This window comes from Lepisosteus oculatus, chromosome 3, assembly GCF_040954835.1.
Source record: "Lepisosteus oculatus isolate fLepOcu1 chromosome 3, fLepOcu1.hap2, whole genome shotgun sequence".
NCBI lineage: Eukaryota > Metazoa > Chordata > Actinopteri > Semionotiformes > Lepisosteidae > Lepisosteus > Lepisosteus oculatus.
The window spans coordinates 54111362-54124919 of NC_090698.1; the positions used below are offsets into that span (position 1 = coordinate 54111362).

The 13558-nt window shown below is 37.2% G+C and overlaps 1 protein-coding gene across 1 annotated transcript; it reads left to right on the plus strand.

Moving 5' to 3' along the window:
- Nucleotides 1-700: 700 nt before the first annotated feature.
- cdo1 (cysteine dioxygenase, type I) lies at nt 701-13356 on the plus strand. The gene is made up of 5 exons (XM_006626856.3): nt 701-953; nt 4752-4829; nt 5633-5790; nt 7838-8007; nt 12367-13356. Exons 1-5 carry the CDS (start codon nt 784-786, stop codon nt 12394-12396), a joined length of 606 nt encoding a protein of 201 aa, XP_006626919.1. The 5' UTR covers nt 701-783; the 3' UTR covers nt 12397-13356.
- Nucleotides 13357-13558: the final 202 nt, after the last annotated feature.

Consider the following 13558-nt stretch of genomic DNA (forward strand, 5'->3'; position numbering starts at 1 on the left):
ATAGGTTTTCTTTACCCTATCTTAAAACGTTGGTCATCCATGTAAATTACAATAAGGAACTTTGAAAATGGACAGGAACTGCACAACATATATGCTGTATTTCTTTTTTTTATTGATGAGGTAACGTAGCTAAGAAAATCTGCCTTCAAGCCAATATTACCGTTTCGAACTAATACAGTATGCCACAAAATATTGTTAATACATTAAGACGCACTTTGTATTTGATTTTGAACTGAAGACAAAACAAATATGCAAAATAATTATTCGCTTTTACTTCGCAGGAGTTCAGAGTAGCTCTTCAACCATTACGTCTGCCACGTTTCAAACTACAGGGGAGTCAACACTGTAAAGAGGGGCTCAGATACGCCCCTAACATTCCCGTAGCTACACAAAAGTGCCAATTTAGGGGAAGCAGAAGCACGGGGCATTGTTAGAACGCTGAGGAGCTTCTACTGGTGGGAGAAGAAACCACATCTCTACAAATATACGGGGGGATTTTCACAGCTTTCACTTTAAAATCTGCAATATTTGTGCATCAAAGCTTAAATTACTGCTCTAAGAATCTAAAACATACTTGCACTGGCATACTTTCATTCATATTCTAAAACCCACGGCCGTTTAGCCGTTTTACTGTTCGATGTGTGAGTAAAGGATCATCTTTCATTATAGATGGTACAATCCAATAAAACTTCAGCCGGGGTTGGAATAAAGAGTGGCAGACTGCTCTCTTCTTTCAATAGTAAAGGTAATTGAGGTGATCGATACCTTGTAATAAAGCGTACAATGGAGCAAACCGAAGTGATGAAACCAGAAACGCTAGACGATCTGATTAAGATTCTTCACGAGATTTTTTCCGGCAACAATATTAATATTGAAGAGGTGCAAAGTATAATGGAATCATATGAGAGCAAACCCCAGGAATGGAAGAAATACGCAAAATTCGACCAGTTTAGGTAAAGTTAATATTACTGTCGCTGTTGTGTTATTTCTTTTGACTTGAATCCTTAATCATGTAAACAGGTTATAGTGCTGATATGAACATTCTTCACTATTGCAGCATGATGGTCAACTATATTTAAGGGAGAATAAAAGTGACTTGGTTAGTGCCCGGCTAAGAACAGTGCGTCAAGAGGATTTCGCATCCTGCTTTATATTGACTAATTTTAAACGGGCAATTTCGGTGTGATGTTTATGTTGCTCGAAATGTACACATGCAAGCAGGCCAATTTGTTTATAAAAATCTGATATTGTTTTTTTTTAAATAAACACGATTACTAACATACAGCAACGATAAAGATATGAAGCTTTCATTTGTGGTTCTATGTAATGTGCTGTATATTTCTGTTGCATATAATTATCAACTACAAGCTGAAAACAACGGCTGATTGCTTTGAGGTGTGTTTCATTGATTTTATGTTCTAGGTTTTGTATTTCTGTTTTTCATTAATTTGAAATTTGCAGGGGATATATACATTCCCAATCTCTTGCGACTACGTTATTGTCTGCAATCGTTTTACTACTTTTATCAAATAAAGCATCACTCTGGAGTTTAAGCAATTTCTACATTGAAACGTGAACATATAGCGCTACGCTTTTCTTTAGTAATTTAACAAGTACGTAATTTTGACTTGTAAGTGTTAAAATGCTTTAAGATTCGTCTTTCCCGTACAGTTTTTACAGTTGCTCTATATGCCAACATAAATTGATTGTAATTTAAAACATATTAACAGAAGAGCCCGTAGCCTAATTTGTCTTGCCAGGTTTAATGTTAAATATTAAATTAATTATATCATAATTAATTTATTTTTATTTCCTTTTAGCCAAGGTGTGATTTTTACTTCAGCATTACCCGCTTGCGGTAAACGTGTAAAAGGTTCCCCCGCTCCAGCGAGCGCGAGAAGCTGTTCGGAATGAAAATTCCTTGTGGAGGGTGGAAGACTAGCACACCAATCAGAGAGCAGATAAATACTCACACCCTCGTTGCTGCCGAAAATATGATCTCTTGGAGGAACGCGGAGAACTTTCTCTAAAGATGATTAATGTGCCTAAGACAGACAACGCGGCAGATGTCCAGACAAATCTTGAAGGATTCCGCCGGGCACGCATCCCTGTCTTCCTAGTGTCTTTTTGCGGTAAATTTAGGAAGCGTACCTTCGTCAGCATTTAATACGGTACATACTCAATTGTAATAGAAGTTCTATTAAAATGTAATTTAATTATCTCCCTTTGGAATTGCCTCTTAACCTCAGACTACAAATTGGGGGTGCAGGCAAAAATCTGTTCATTGGCGCCGTCGAAAGTATTTTCTTATCTGTTGGATATTTTCACTTATGTCCGTCGTTTTTAAGACATCTTACATAAAAACATGGAAAACTCTTTACACTTGCAACAAACGCATTCACTGTTCAAATTTCGTGCTCGTTAAGCATGAATCGGTGTTTGTTCACTTAAACTAATCCAAGGGGAAGAAAGAAATAAATCGCACGTTCAGTGAATATTTTCATCCATTAGGCCATCTAATTTTCTGTAGCAACACAAGTACAATTGTGAATGAAGACACCGTCAGTGTGCGGTTTAGTTGAAAACTGAAATCTGAATTGGAAATAATGTAAAAGTGCATTTATGACTGAGAGATCAGAGGCACTGCTTCGCCCAAGTCCTGGAAGAAACTATATTTCTAGGGGATCCTTCAAGAAACGTCTGGATTAAATTCTTGGATGAATAAATTGCCAATGTTAAAACAAGCCAGAGTTTCAGCCAGTAGGTGGAATGACTTTCCCTGTTCTGCAATTTTAGTGATGTTGTTAATACATTCACAAGACATTAAACAGAACAGTTATTATGATCTTGAACAAATTTTCGTACACGTGCCTTTAAAAAATGTTATAGGTTTATACCTTTAAAATTAAACCACCCAAGAAATCACAGTGAGAAAGATCAGAAGTGTAATAAATATCTGTTGTATGTGTAATCTACATCATAAAATGATGCACATAAAAATTGATTTGAAGTGACCCAAAGAGCAGAAAAATTTAAAACTTTGGGAATCTGTAAGGTAAGGACCCAAAGAAAACACAAACTTTTAGCTGTATTTTCTTCACAGATAGAAAGCTCTCAAATGTATGAGAAATACTTCAGATCAAGTGAGTGCACATACAGTATAACTAACACTGAACTGGAACAGTGTTTTTAAAATACTCCATTATATATATAAAAAAACCTGGAGCATTCCACACAAGCCTGGCTTTATTGGTCTTATTTATTTAGCTGGATCATTTATTTGTCTTAATTAATTATTCGGAAACCGACCATATTTTCTATGGGATTAACACAAATTAAGCATTCCTAATAATATTCCCTGTCAGTCATTTTCAGTTTCTTCTGTTTTCTTTAAAAAGCCTTGCTTAAATTAGTAGACTTAGTATGGACACATAAAGGAGAAATGTCCACAGTCAGAACTGAACTGTAAATGTGTACTGATCTATGTAAAGCATATCCTCTTGAGACATGCTCTTCGTGATCTAGAATTTCTGATGGTCACAGAGAGTGCCAAGAGCTCACAGTAATTTATCTTGCTGATATATTCCTGTGTTAGTTTTAAACTGGTTCTTAAATATGTCCTTACTGTACTGAACACTGAGCCTGAAACTGTTGCAGTTCAAGGAAGGTAATTGACTGTGTTTTCTTATTTGATTTTATTTATGATACAGAATACACATTACCAGCCATGGCATGGAGTAATTTCAGTTTTCTTATAAAAAATCTGGGATACACATGGGTTTTGCATTTACCTAATTTCTAGGTATGAAAGAATTGCTGTGCTGAAATATACAGTATACTGCAGAAAAATAAATACAGTACCACAGAATATGAGATGTTGTAATCACTCACAGTGCTGTAAATTAATTCATTTTCTAACCAGTTCAGGGTTGTGGGTGAACTGGAGCCTGTCCAAGCTAAAGGGCACAAGACAGGATACACCCTGTACAGGACACCAGTGCAAGGCACACCCAGACACAAACACACACCCTCACACTAGGGCCAGTTTTCCCAGAACCCACTTCACCTACCAGTATGTCTTTGGACTATGGGGGGAAACCAGAGCACCCAGAGGAAATTCACATGAATACGGGAGGAACTTACGAACTCCACACAGATAAGACCCCAGGAATTGAACCCAGGACACCAGTGGTGCAAGGCACCAATGCTAACTACTGCACCTCCAATTAATTCATTTCATTCAAAATAATAAAATAGAAACATTGCTTTAGTAGGTCTTTAAGCACTACCACGTCAAAAAATTGCATTTCTTTAAGAGCCTTAAAGAGCTTCTTTCCACAAAGCTTCTCTAGTAGTGCACGTCTTGTGGTATGATGAAAAAGCGCATCACCACCATTGCAGAAGTGAAGTGCTTGTTTATGTTCATGGGGCTGGTGGTGTTTTCTGTTTTTGGAGAACTGCAACACTGAGAGGAAGCCAAAATTCTAACATTGGATATCCACCTGTATTTTCAGTCTCTTTTAATACAGTCCTTGGCAATTTGTCTGTGTTTTATAAATGAACCCAAGACTTTGACGGGGCAGACTTAATCGTGAGTTTTGAATTAATGCATGACAGTAGCCAAAGATTGCCCATCCGTGACTGTTCCAAACCCAGGGTACCACCATTGTGTATTTACTTTAATTGTTTTTGAGTGTCTGCACAGACATACAAACATATACATCTTATCAAATGTTTTGTGTTTGTTTCAGGTACACAAGAAACCTTGTAGATGAGGGGAATGGGAAGTTCAACCTCATGATCCTTTGTTGGGGGGAAGGTCATGGCAGGTGAGATATGGGGCCCATGCAGCCCATCACAAGGGTATCACTACAAACTGGTGCTGCAGGCCTTAAATTATGATCAGAAAATGCTGGGAAGGTAATGGTTAATGCATTAGGAATATGTTATCTGGTAAATATTTCCATTGTTGCGCTACTTGTGTTTGACAGTCATCTTCCCACTGATATTTCAGGTTAAGTGCTTTAGGCAAAGTCCATTTCCCACTAATGCACTGTGTTTCAAATTCTTAGATTCTTTTCTGCTACTTTAAATAATGAAATACAAAAAAATAATCACTTCTCATATTGTTTGAGTGGACTTTATGATGGTGTTCATAAGACAAAATCCAGAACCCATTTTTCATGCACTCACTTTGAACTGTACAGTATGTACAATAATATCATTTTAAAGGTTGACAGCAAAAGGAAACCAATGCGATTAATCAGAAGCTTTGCATTCATACTGGACATAGAATGCAACTGCGTATGTTTGCTAAATTTCCCCTTGCTAAATGTTAACTTAAACTGTCAATATTTTAGATTCCAGTTTTGGGTACACTTCAAATCTACATAACACATCCTGAGGATTCAAGGCCTGTTGAATTCCATTAATCATTTTCCTAGCTAGAGAGATGATTTTGTGGAACAGAAATTAAATTCTTAAAATGGAATGCTAGAACCTTTCAGTGTGTTTGAGGCAGCACGGTGAAATGTGTTTGAAAGACGTGGCTGAATAGTGCATCTTCTAAAAGAGTGACCAACTACTCTGAGGGGCATATTCCGAGTTTCATTTTCTTTTTCCCCATCTGTAGCAGTATCCATGATCATACAGATTCCCATTGTTTTATGAAACTGCTTCAAGGTCAGTTGAAAGAAACTCTTTTTGACTGGCCTGAAAAAAAAGCACACGGAGCCATGAAAAAGAAATCTGAAAGAGTCTTGCCAGAAAACCAGTGTGCGTATATTAACGGTAAGTGCACATTGTTAATGGTTTTATTTTGTTACTATCCATGTAAATTCTACTGGTGTTGAAAAACAAAATAAAGAGCACACCTCTGTTCTGCATTTCCGTAAAACCCACATCTGAGAAAATGATAGAAACATTTGTTTCTGAATTGAGGACTATATACCTCTGTTGTTTCTTCCAATGCATTTTGGACCAAAAACAGTGTTTAAATGTTTAAATTGTTTTTTTCTGTCTTCCAGTATAGAGAGCCTCTGCAATCCAACACATCTTTTTGGGATTTTAGGAACAATTATTTATCACACGTTTTACATTTTCTGATTATTTGCAACTTTCCTACCTATAAAAATGATAGGTATTTCCATGTGCTCTCCATCTCATATACAGTATGGACTGGATACAAATGCCAGATGAATATTGTACATTGTTTTAATTTGTGACAGGAATTCTTCTTTTGTTGAGTGTTATGAAGGGTTATTTTTGATATAGTAAAGCAGTTCTAATTTACAAAGTTCAAGGCTGTCTCTTTCCAGTAAAAAGTACTTATCTTCTCGTGTGTTTTGCTTGGAAGTTTGGAGAACGGTATGCAGTGCAGAAGAATCGGACATCATGAAGTCCAGCCTACCCCTCGGTTGTATTAATATAGCTGAGCAGCCATGTACTCAGACAGGGGGCTGAAAAATGCAGTCTACTGTTGCTAAACAATCCGTGAATAAAACAAATCCTAATCCTAGTGTTGATAACATCTGTTGAACCAAGGTGTTATTGCACTAATTGCATATGTTGCAGTTTTATCTTTAGAGTCTGTAATCATGCAAATATTTCAGAGACTGTTTTCCTGAGCTCAGTCAGTTCAAAGGTGATTTCTTTTAAACTATGGCTCCTTGCTGTAACTAAGGGCAGTTCCTTTGATTTTTATCTGCCCATCTATGATGCAATGAGGAACCTTGAGGCAGTCTGCCCTTTTCACCCAATACAGTACAGATTGTCAGTGTTTTAACTACATTTTTCTTACATGCCTGAAATGTAACAAGTTAAAGTTTATTTCCCATGCTGAATCAGCACAATGGAGTGACAGCACTATTTCCTCATAGAACTTGGCTCCTGGGTTCATTAATTCAGGGCTAGGGTACCTTCAGTGTGGGATTAATTCTGTTCAGGCTTGGGGTTAATTGGTGTGTCTGAACAGTATGTGCGAAATGGCCTGCCATGCCTTCCAGGGTGTAGTCCTGCTTTGTGCTCTATGTGGCAGGTTAGGCACTAGTTTTCTATAGGATATCTAAGATTATAGTGTCTGTGGCTAACAAATGGATGTGTGGATGTTTCTCTTTTGAGCAAAGTCCAAGGAACTGTGTTGGGATGTTTTACTCAGAGGCAGCACATTAGTGTAGTGATTAACATTGCTGCCTCACAGTACTGGGGCCCTGGGTTCAGTTCCAGACCCGGGCTGCTACCTGTGTGGAGTTTGTATGTTCTCCCTGCATGGGTTTCCTCCAGGTGCTCATGTTTTCTCCCACAGTCCACAAACATACTGGTAGATCAATTGGCTTCAGGGAAAGTTGGCCCTGGTTTCAGTGTGAGTGTGTCTTTGTCTGTGATCCCTGTGATGGACTAGCATTCCGTCCAGGTCCACCTTGAGCCTGTTGCTTGCTGGGATAGGTTCCAGCTCCCCCACTATGGACGGATGTTTAACCCAAAGCCCGGATTTGTGGGATTGATTCTAATCATTGTAAATTCAGGCTGATGGACCATTTTGTCTTGATTGTGAGGCACCAGGAAGCTTGGGCATGAAAGAAATTGAGAATGTTGTAAAACTCTTTCAAGATTGGCCAGATTACCAAACTGAGGTGCTCTTTACTAGATTACTACAAACAATTATGAAAAATCATTTACCGTATTTCGTATTCTGTAAAACCAATTAAATTCTGGAATACTTTTTACAAAATACAATTTTGTACAACTTAAATGTGTATAAGTCTACAACTGTCTTCATGATTTACCCAAGTGAGAAGTACAAAGCACAATACCTGACTGATATGTTGATCTCTCACAGATTCCATTGGCCTGCACAGGGTGGAAAACGTCAGTCACACAGAGTGTGCTGTCAGCCTTCACTTGTACAGCCCTCCTTTTGACTACTGCCAGACATTTGATCAGAGAACAGGTCACAAAAACCCCGTCAAGATGACTTTCTGGAGCAAATTTGGAGAGAAGACAACAAACGTATGTGCAATTAAAATAAGTCTTGATTAATATACTGGATAATAACACTATTCTCCTTAGCAGTTCTTCATATGGTGGGAACATGAAGCATTGTCACTGAGCTATCACTGAGGCATATTAGAGAGACTTAGGACCTTGTTCACATAAGATCCTTAAGTTATAAGAGGTGCCTTATGGAGGGGTTGGTATTTGGATAAATTCACTTGTTTTTATTCAACAAAGAAATATTTTTGTGAATGTTCCTTCAGAGCTTTGAAGGAACAGATAATATTGAAAGGATACTTAGAGTACATGTTTAAAGTGTTGATATAAACCTATTCATATCATATTTAATCATGTCAGTGTCATATTAAATCCCTGTAATTCTCTGGGTCCCTAAGTGATTTAATCAGACTTGCCCCAGAAATGTTCTTTCTAGAGGGTAATTTCTAATGATTTTTAAATGTTGTTTCTGAGGCGAAGCATGCTTTCTCTATTTGAAAGTCCCCAGTGTGTCATTAGGGTCTGACTGTGTGACCATCTAGTGCAGATGCAATCTTAATTTATGAAGAAAGATACACATAGCTAATTAAAAAAAGCAATAAGCAATAACAAGAATAAAAATGTGTAACAAGATAGACTGTAATAAAGAGTATGACTGTTTTTTTTTCTCGAATCTTTCTTCACTGCTGACTGGACAGTCACATCTAATGACACATTAGGTCCTTTCAATAAGAGGTGCATATTTCCCTAAAATATCCATAAAATGATCTGAATATGTCCATAAAAATATTGGAAATTACCCTACAGTAAGATTAAAAATATCTCCTTCTGTACCACATAGTGATCCTCACATGTAAATGTATTTAATATTCTATTGCTAGGTTTATAGAAGACCTTCTCTCATACAGTCATTAAAATAAACTATTCACTATTTTATCTTTATTTTATTGTGACCATCAAGAAGCAAACCTGAGCCAAGGAGATACAACTGAAGTTACTTTCATTGGAAAGACAAAAACTCTATAGATATAGTAAAATCCAAAACTAAGGTGATACAAGAGCAGTGCCAATGTACAGCCTCGGCACACACAAACATTCTGAGGGAGAATCAGGGTATTTATTGCCCTAATTTGCTGATCTGCTCAACTGGAAGAATTCCCACTTGACAACAGTTACCCCCCCTAGAGCCTCTTAAATCACAGAGCACGTACACACACACCAAATGAAACAATAACATGTAAGGTTAAAGAGCTGCTTTTGTAGAAGGCAATGAGCACACTCAGAACATTGTATCACATTTTTTCCATGAGAATTAGTCACTCCAATGCTTCTCTTCAGGGAGCATGTATCCAGATAGTCTGCCAGGCGTATTGAGCAATCCCTCCATCATGTCTGCTCAGTTCTCTAATCCAAAATCCTATGCTCTGAGTTTAAGCAGCGGGTCTCCTGCCATCGCACTCTTCTGCTCAGTGTCACAGAGAAGATATGATTTAGATATTTCAGTTCCAGCACACTAGACTCGAGCTACAGTGTAGACTTCATGTAGTTGAACAATCAAACTTGAAACTCCGGTGTCCAACATACAGTAAATTCCAAATGTATCACTGGTGGTGGCTTTTGTTTGAGGCCTTTTCAGTTTAACCAGTGTAGAATTTCCAACAGGTTTTAGGTTTTGCTTTTTTAATTGAAAGGTGCCATTAAATTTAATGCCATTCCTTATCCTTAAACCTTCACAAAAACTATCCTGACAGTATTTTACGATCAGAAAAACAAAGACATGTTTTGGACCCATTCACAATTTAATTAAAGTTGGGCAGAAAGGTGAAATCCCTTTGGAAATGTCCCATCCACTTTAATTGGAATTTACTGAAAAGGGCTGCATAGCAAAATGTCTGCAGGGATACAATAGGGGCCTTGTTTTAATATGAACTCATGGGCAACTGCAAGAAGAGTCAGAGAAGGAGATATTACTGTGGGATTATGTTCAAAGCATAGTTTACTTCATTCTAAAGCTGTATAGATTGCACCCTTAATATTTTCAAAACTATATTTCCCGTGTATATAGTGTCTTGCAAAAGGATTTACCGTTTCCAATGATGTCCCATTTTGTTGGATTGGAAATGAGGTAATTGCAAAGGTTGCACATTTCATAAAGTGAAAACTCAAACACACTTAAATTGCACACTTTAGTAGATAAAACACAAATTAAATCTCAGGAAAAAAATATGTTGTGTAGGTATTCACCACCAGTGCTATAAATCTAAATTAGTTCAGATGCACAGAATTACTTTGGTAAGCCACAAAACACATGATTTAAGAGTGCATACACCTGCCTCTGCAAAGTCCATCAGTCAGGTCGTGAGTTTCAAACTCATTTTCTACCATGAAGACCTTTGAGCCTTCAAAGCAATTTGAAGACAGAGTTGTAAAAAGACACAGATCAAGAAAAGGGTAAAGAAAATGTCCGAGGCCACAACTTTGAAGAACTTCAGAGTTCAATTACTGAGATGGGAGAAAGTGTTCATATGTCAACAATATCCTAGTCAATTCACAGATCTAGACTGTATCTAACTGAAAAAAAACTTAAAGCTAGATTTGCAACCAAGCCCTTATAACCAAGTTATAAGTGTAAATGTGTGGCAAAGGTATTGTGCACAGACAAGAGAAAAATTAAACATTTTTGGAACATTAGGAACATGGAAAATGGAACATTTTTGCCTAAATGCAAAGTTCTACATCTGACCCAAACCCAGCAATGCGTTTTACCCAGTCAGCACCATCTCTACTGTCAAGCATTACATTATGGAGCTGCTTCTCAACAGCAGGGACTGGAAAGCTTATCAAGATTGAGGGGGGAGTGGATGGAGCCGTATACAGCACAGGCAAATTGCAGAGGAAAGCATATTCAGTCTGTTAAAAACCTAAACCTGGGACAAACTTTCCTATAACTTTCAACAGGACAATGAGCCATAACACAAGGCCAGTACTACAGTGGGGCATGTTAAGAAGAAAATGAATGTCCTCGAGTGGCCTTGTCAAAATCCTGACTTAAATGTGAAAGTAAATCTGTGGCAAGATTGGTAAATTGCTGTCCATTAAAGATCCCAATCCAACTCGACAGACCTTGAGCAGGTTTTACAATCAAGGGGTACTATTTTACAGCTGATCGAGATGTCTCATAAAAGGCATAAATGTAAATGCAGCACAAGATGCTTTCATCAGGTATTGCTTGGGGAGGTGAATACTGATGCAATCAATAAATCAAATTGTTTTTATTACAGTTTTTGCTGACATTTATATTCTTTCACACAAGTGTTCTGTTTGAGCATTCAAGTGTTGATTAGAATTATTTAAAAAGTATATGCATCCTTTTGTAATTAAAAGAGGAAGTCATTGGAAGAAGGAAAAATACTTTACAAGGCAGTGTAATATTGCTGTACTATGCAGACATTACTATTGCGTGACTTTGAGTAAGGTGTGTCGCTGTGTGTTCCCTGTGCCGGGTTCATGTGTTGGCCACATCTCTTGTAACATTCCATCCTCTAAGCAGTGAGAACATTTCAGAAAGGTGGTTTTTGACTGCAGGCAGCTGTGTTAGTGGGAAAACATGCTTTTCCTTTAGATGAATAAGCTGTATTTCTGCCTTTCAGTGTGCTTGAACACACAGAAATCAAATATATTGGCCTGTATAATTCAATTTGTCAAAGTGAAATTTTAAACTTAGTCAGAGAAAACTAACATCCAGTGAGACATTGAGGAAAATGTTACAAAACTGTAGTGATGATCACAACTCAGTACTGCATGCATGTTACCTGCTCTGTTAAACTCACTGTTGCCATTCATTTTCTGCTTAGCTATTAACTTTTCTTACTTTGCTTCCCAACATTTATACATTTCAGGATTTGAACCAGGATTTCATATTTACTTTATACAGATAAACATTAATAGAATGATTCAAACTTTACTTATAGTTATTCAATCATTCAGCTAAAGAAGTAAGCTTTTCATCCACTGTCTGAAAAAATGTACTGTAGCATTTTAAACTTGACTTGGACTTAATTACACAAGAGCTGCCTACAAGAACAAGCCAGCCACTCTCCAGTCTCAACTGGTGCTAACAGGCAGAGACGTTTCATCTTACATGCCTGAGTTCAGACCCGTTGAACTCTCAGCTTTCTCCGTACAGCTAAAGGTCATTTAAGTTGATTTTGAGAGCTTTTGGTTCCAGACCAAACTTTTCTATCAATTTTAAGAAAGTGTCCGTCATGGTATAAACATGGGATTGGTGGCAAACGTAAGGTTACATTTGGATTATGGTACTGTGGGTGTCTTCTGCCCTTTGTTCCGTTTTAATGTATGGTGTTTTGTCTTTTGCAGGAAACTGCTGTATCACAAGAGAACAACTAAAAGGACCTGATAATTACCCTGTGTAGAAATGCCTTTATGGAAATTCAAGCCAGGCACAAAAAGCAAAACCAACCAGATAGCCAACAGAAAACCGTCATGTAAAACAAAGAGAGAAATCCAAAGGCAGTCCATAATTAGAGCTGCTTTATTACCTAACATTTTAAGCCTAACTAATGCTGATTAATGGACACTGAACAACTGAATAGTGGTATTAACTTCAGCAGAGGGATAGATCTGTTCTTTGTTTGGTAAGCTCGAAGAAACTCCCTGCCAATAACAGAATTCCTATGCGTCCGTGACCTGTGTAATTACACTGTTGTACTGTTACAGGGGACAAAATATTCAGTTTAGGGGTGGCATCTCCTGCAAAACCAATAACAACCTTGAAGATGAACAAGTGGAGCAATAATCTTAAAGTTTTTTATTGGTTATTTTTTAACATACAAGGTAGCACTTTTTATTACAGATGTACTGATTTTTGTCTAAACACATTTATTGGCATTCAAAATTGTACAGACTTTAATTGTACAGTTTGCTAAATCTGGAGTTTTCTTGAAAGTCTTTAAATGTACTATTTTTAGATGTAATGAATTGTTTACATAAAAATATTTGTATGGAATAAATGGCAATTGATATTTTAGTCATGTCATTGGTGGAGTTTCTAGTTTTCCTTTTAAGATTAATCGGTGGAAAAAACAGGATAAATTAAAGGTAGCCTTGCTTTTTGTGGAGGCAGTATAGGTGAAATCTGTACAGATTGTATTGCAGTAGTTCAGTAAATCTTTCAGTCTCAGGATTTGATCGTTTTGATAATTTAATTCTAGCTGCAGTACAGCAGGGACTCAAGACAAGACAAAAAAAATGAAAACGGCAGTTTTTATGCCTGTTCTAGCAGATTTTGCTTCAAGCGACTGCTTTGCTTTGACAGTAGAACATTAAAGATTTCTTCTGGCAAAATCATGTTTTGCATTTTGTCTTCTGTTTTTTTAGTGAATAGCTTTTCTGAAAGAGACCTCTGCCATATATTCGTAGGAAATCTGGATATTCTGCAGAATTACCAATCCCAAAAGGCAGACTTGCATAAAATAAGACGACGATGTCTGGAGGTCCTTGGAGTTTTGTCACACGTGTAATATGTTTAGATGCTATTTAATAAGGCCCT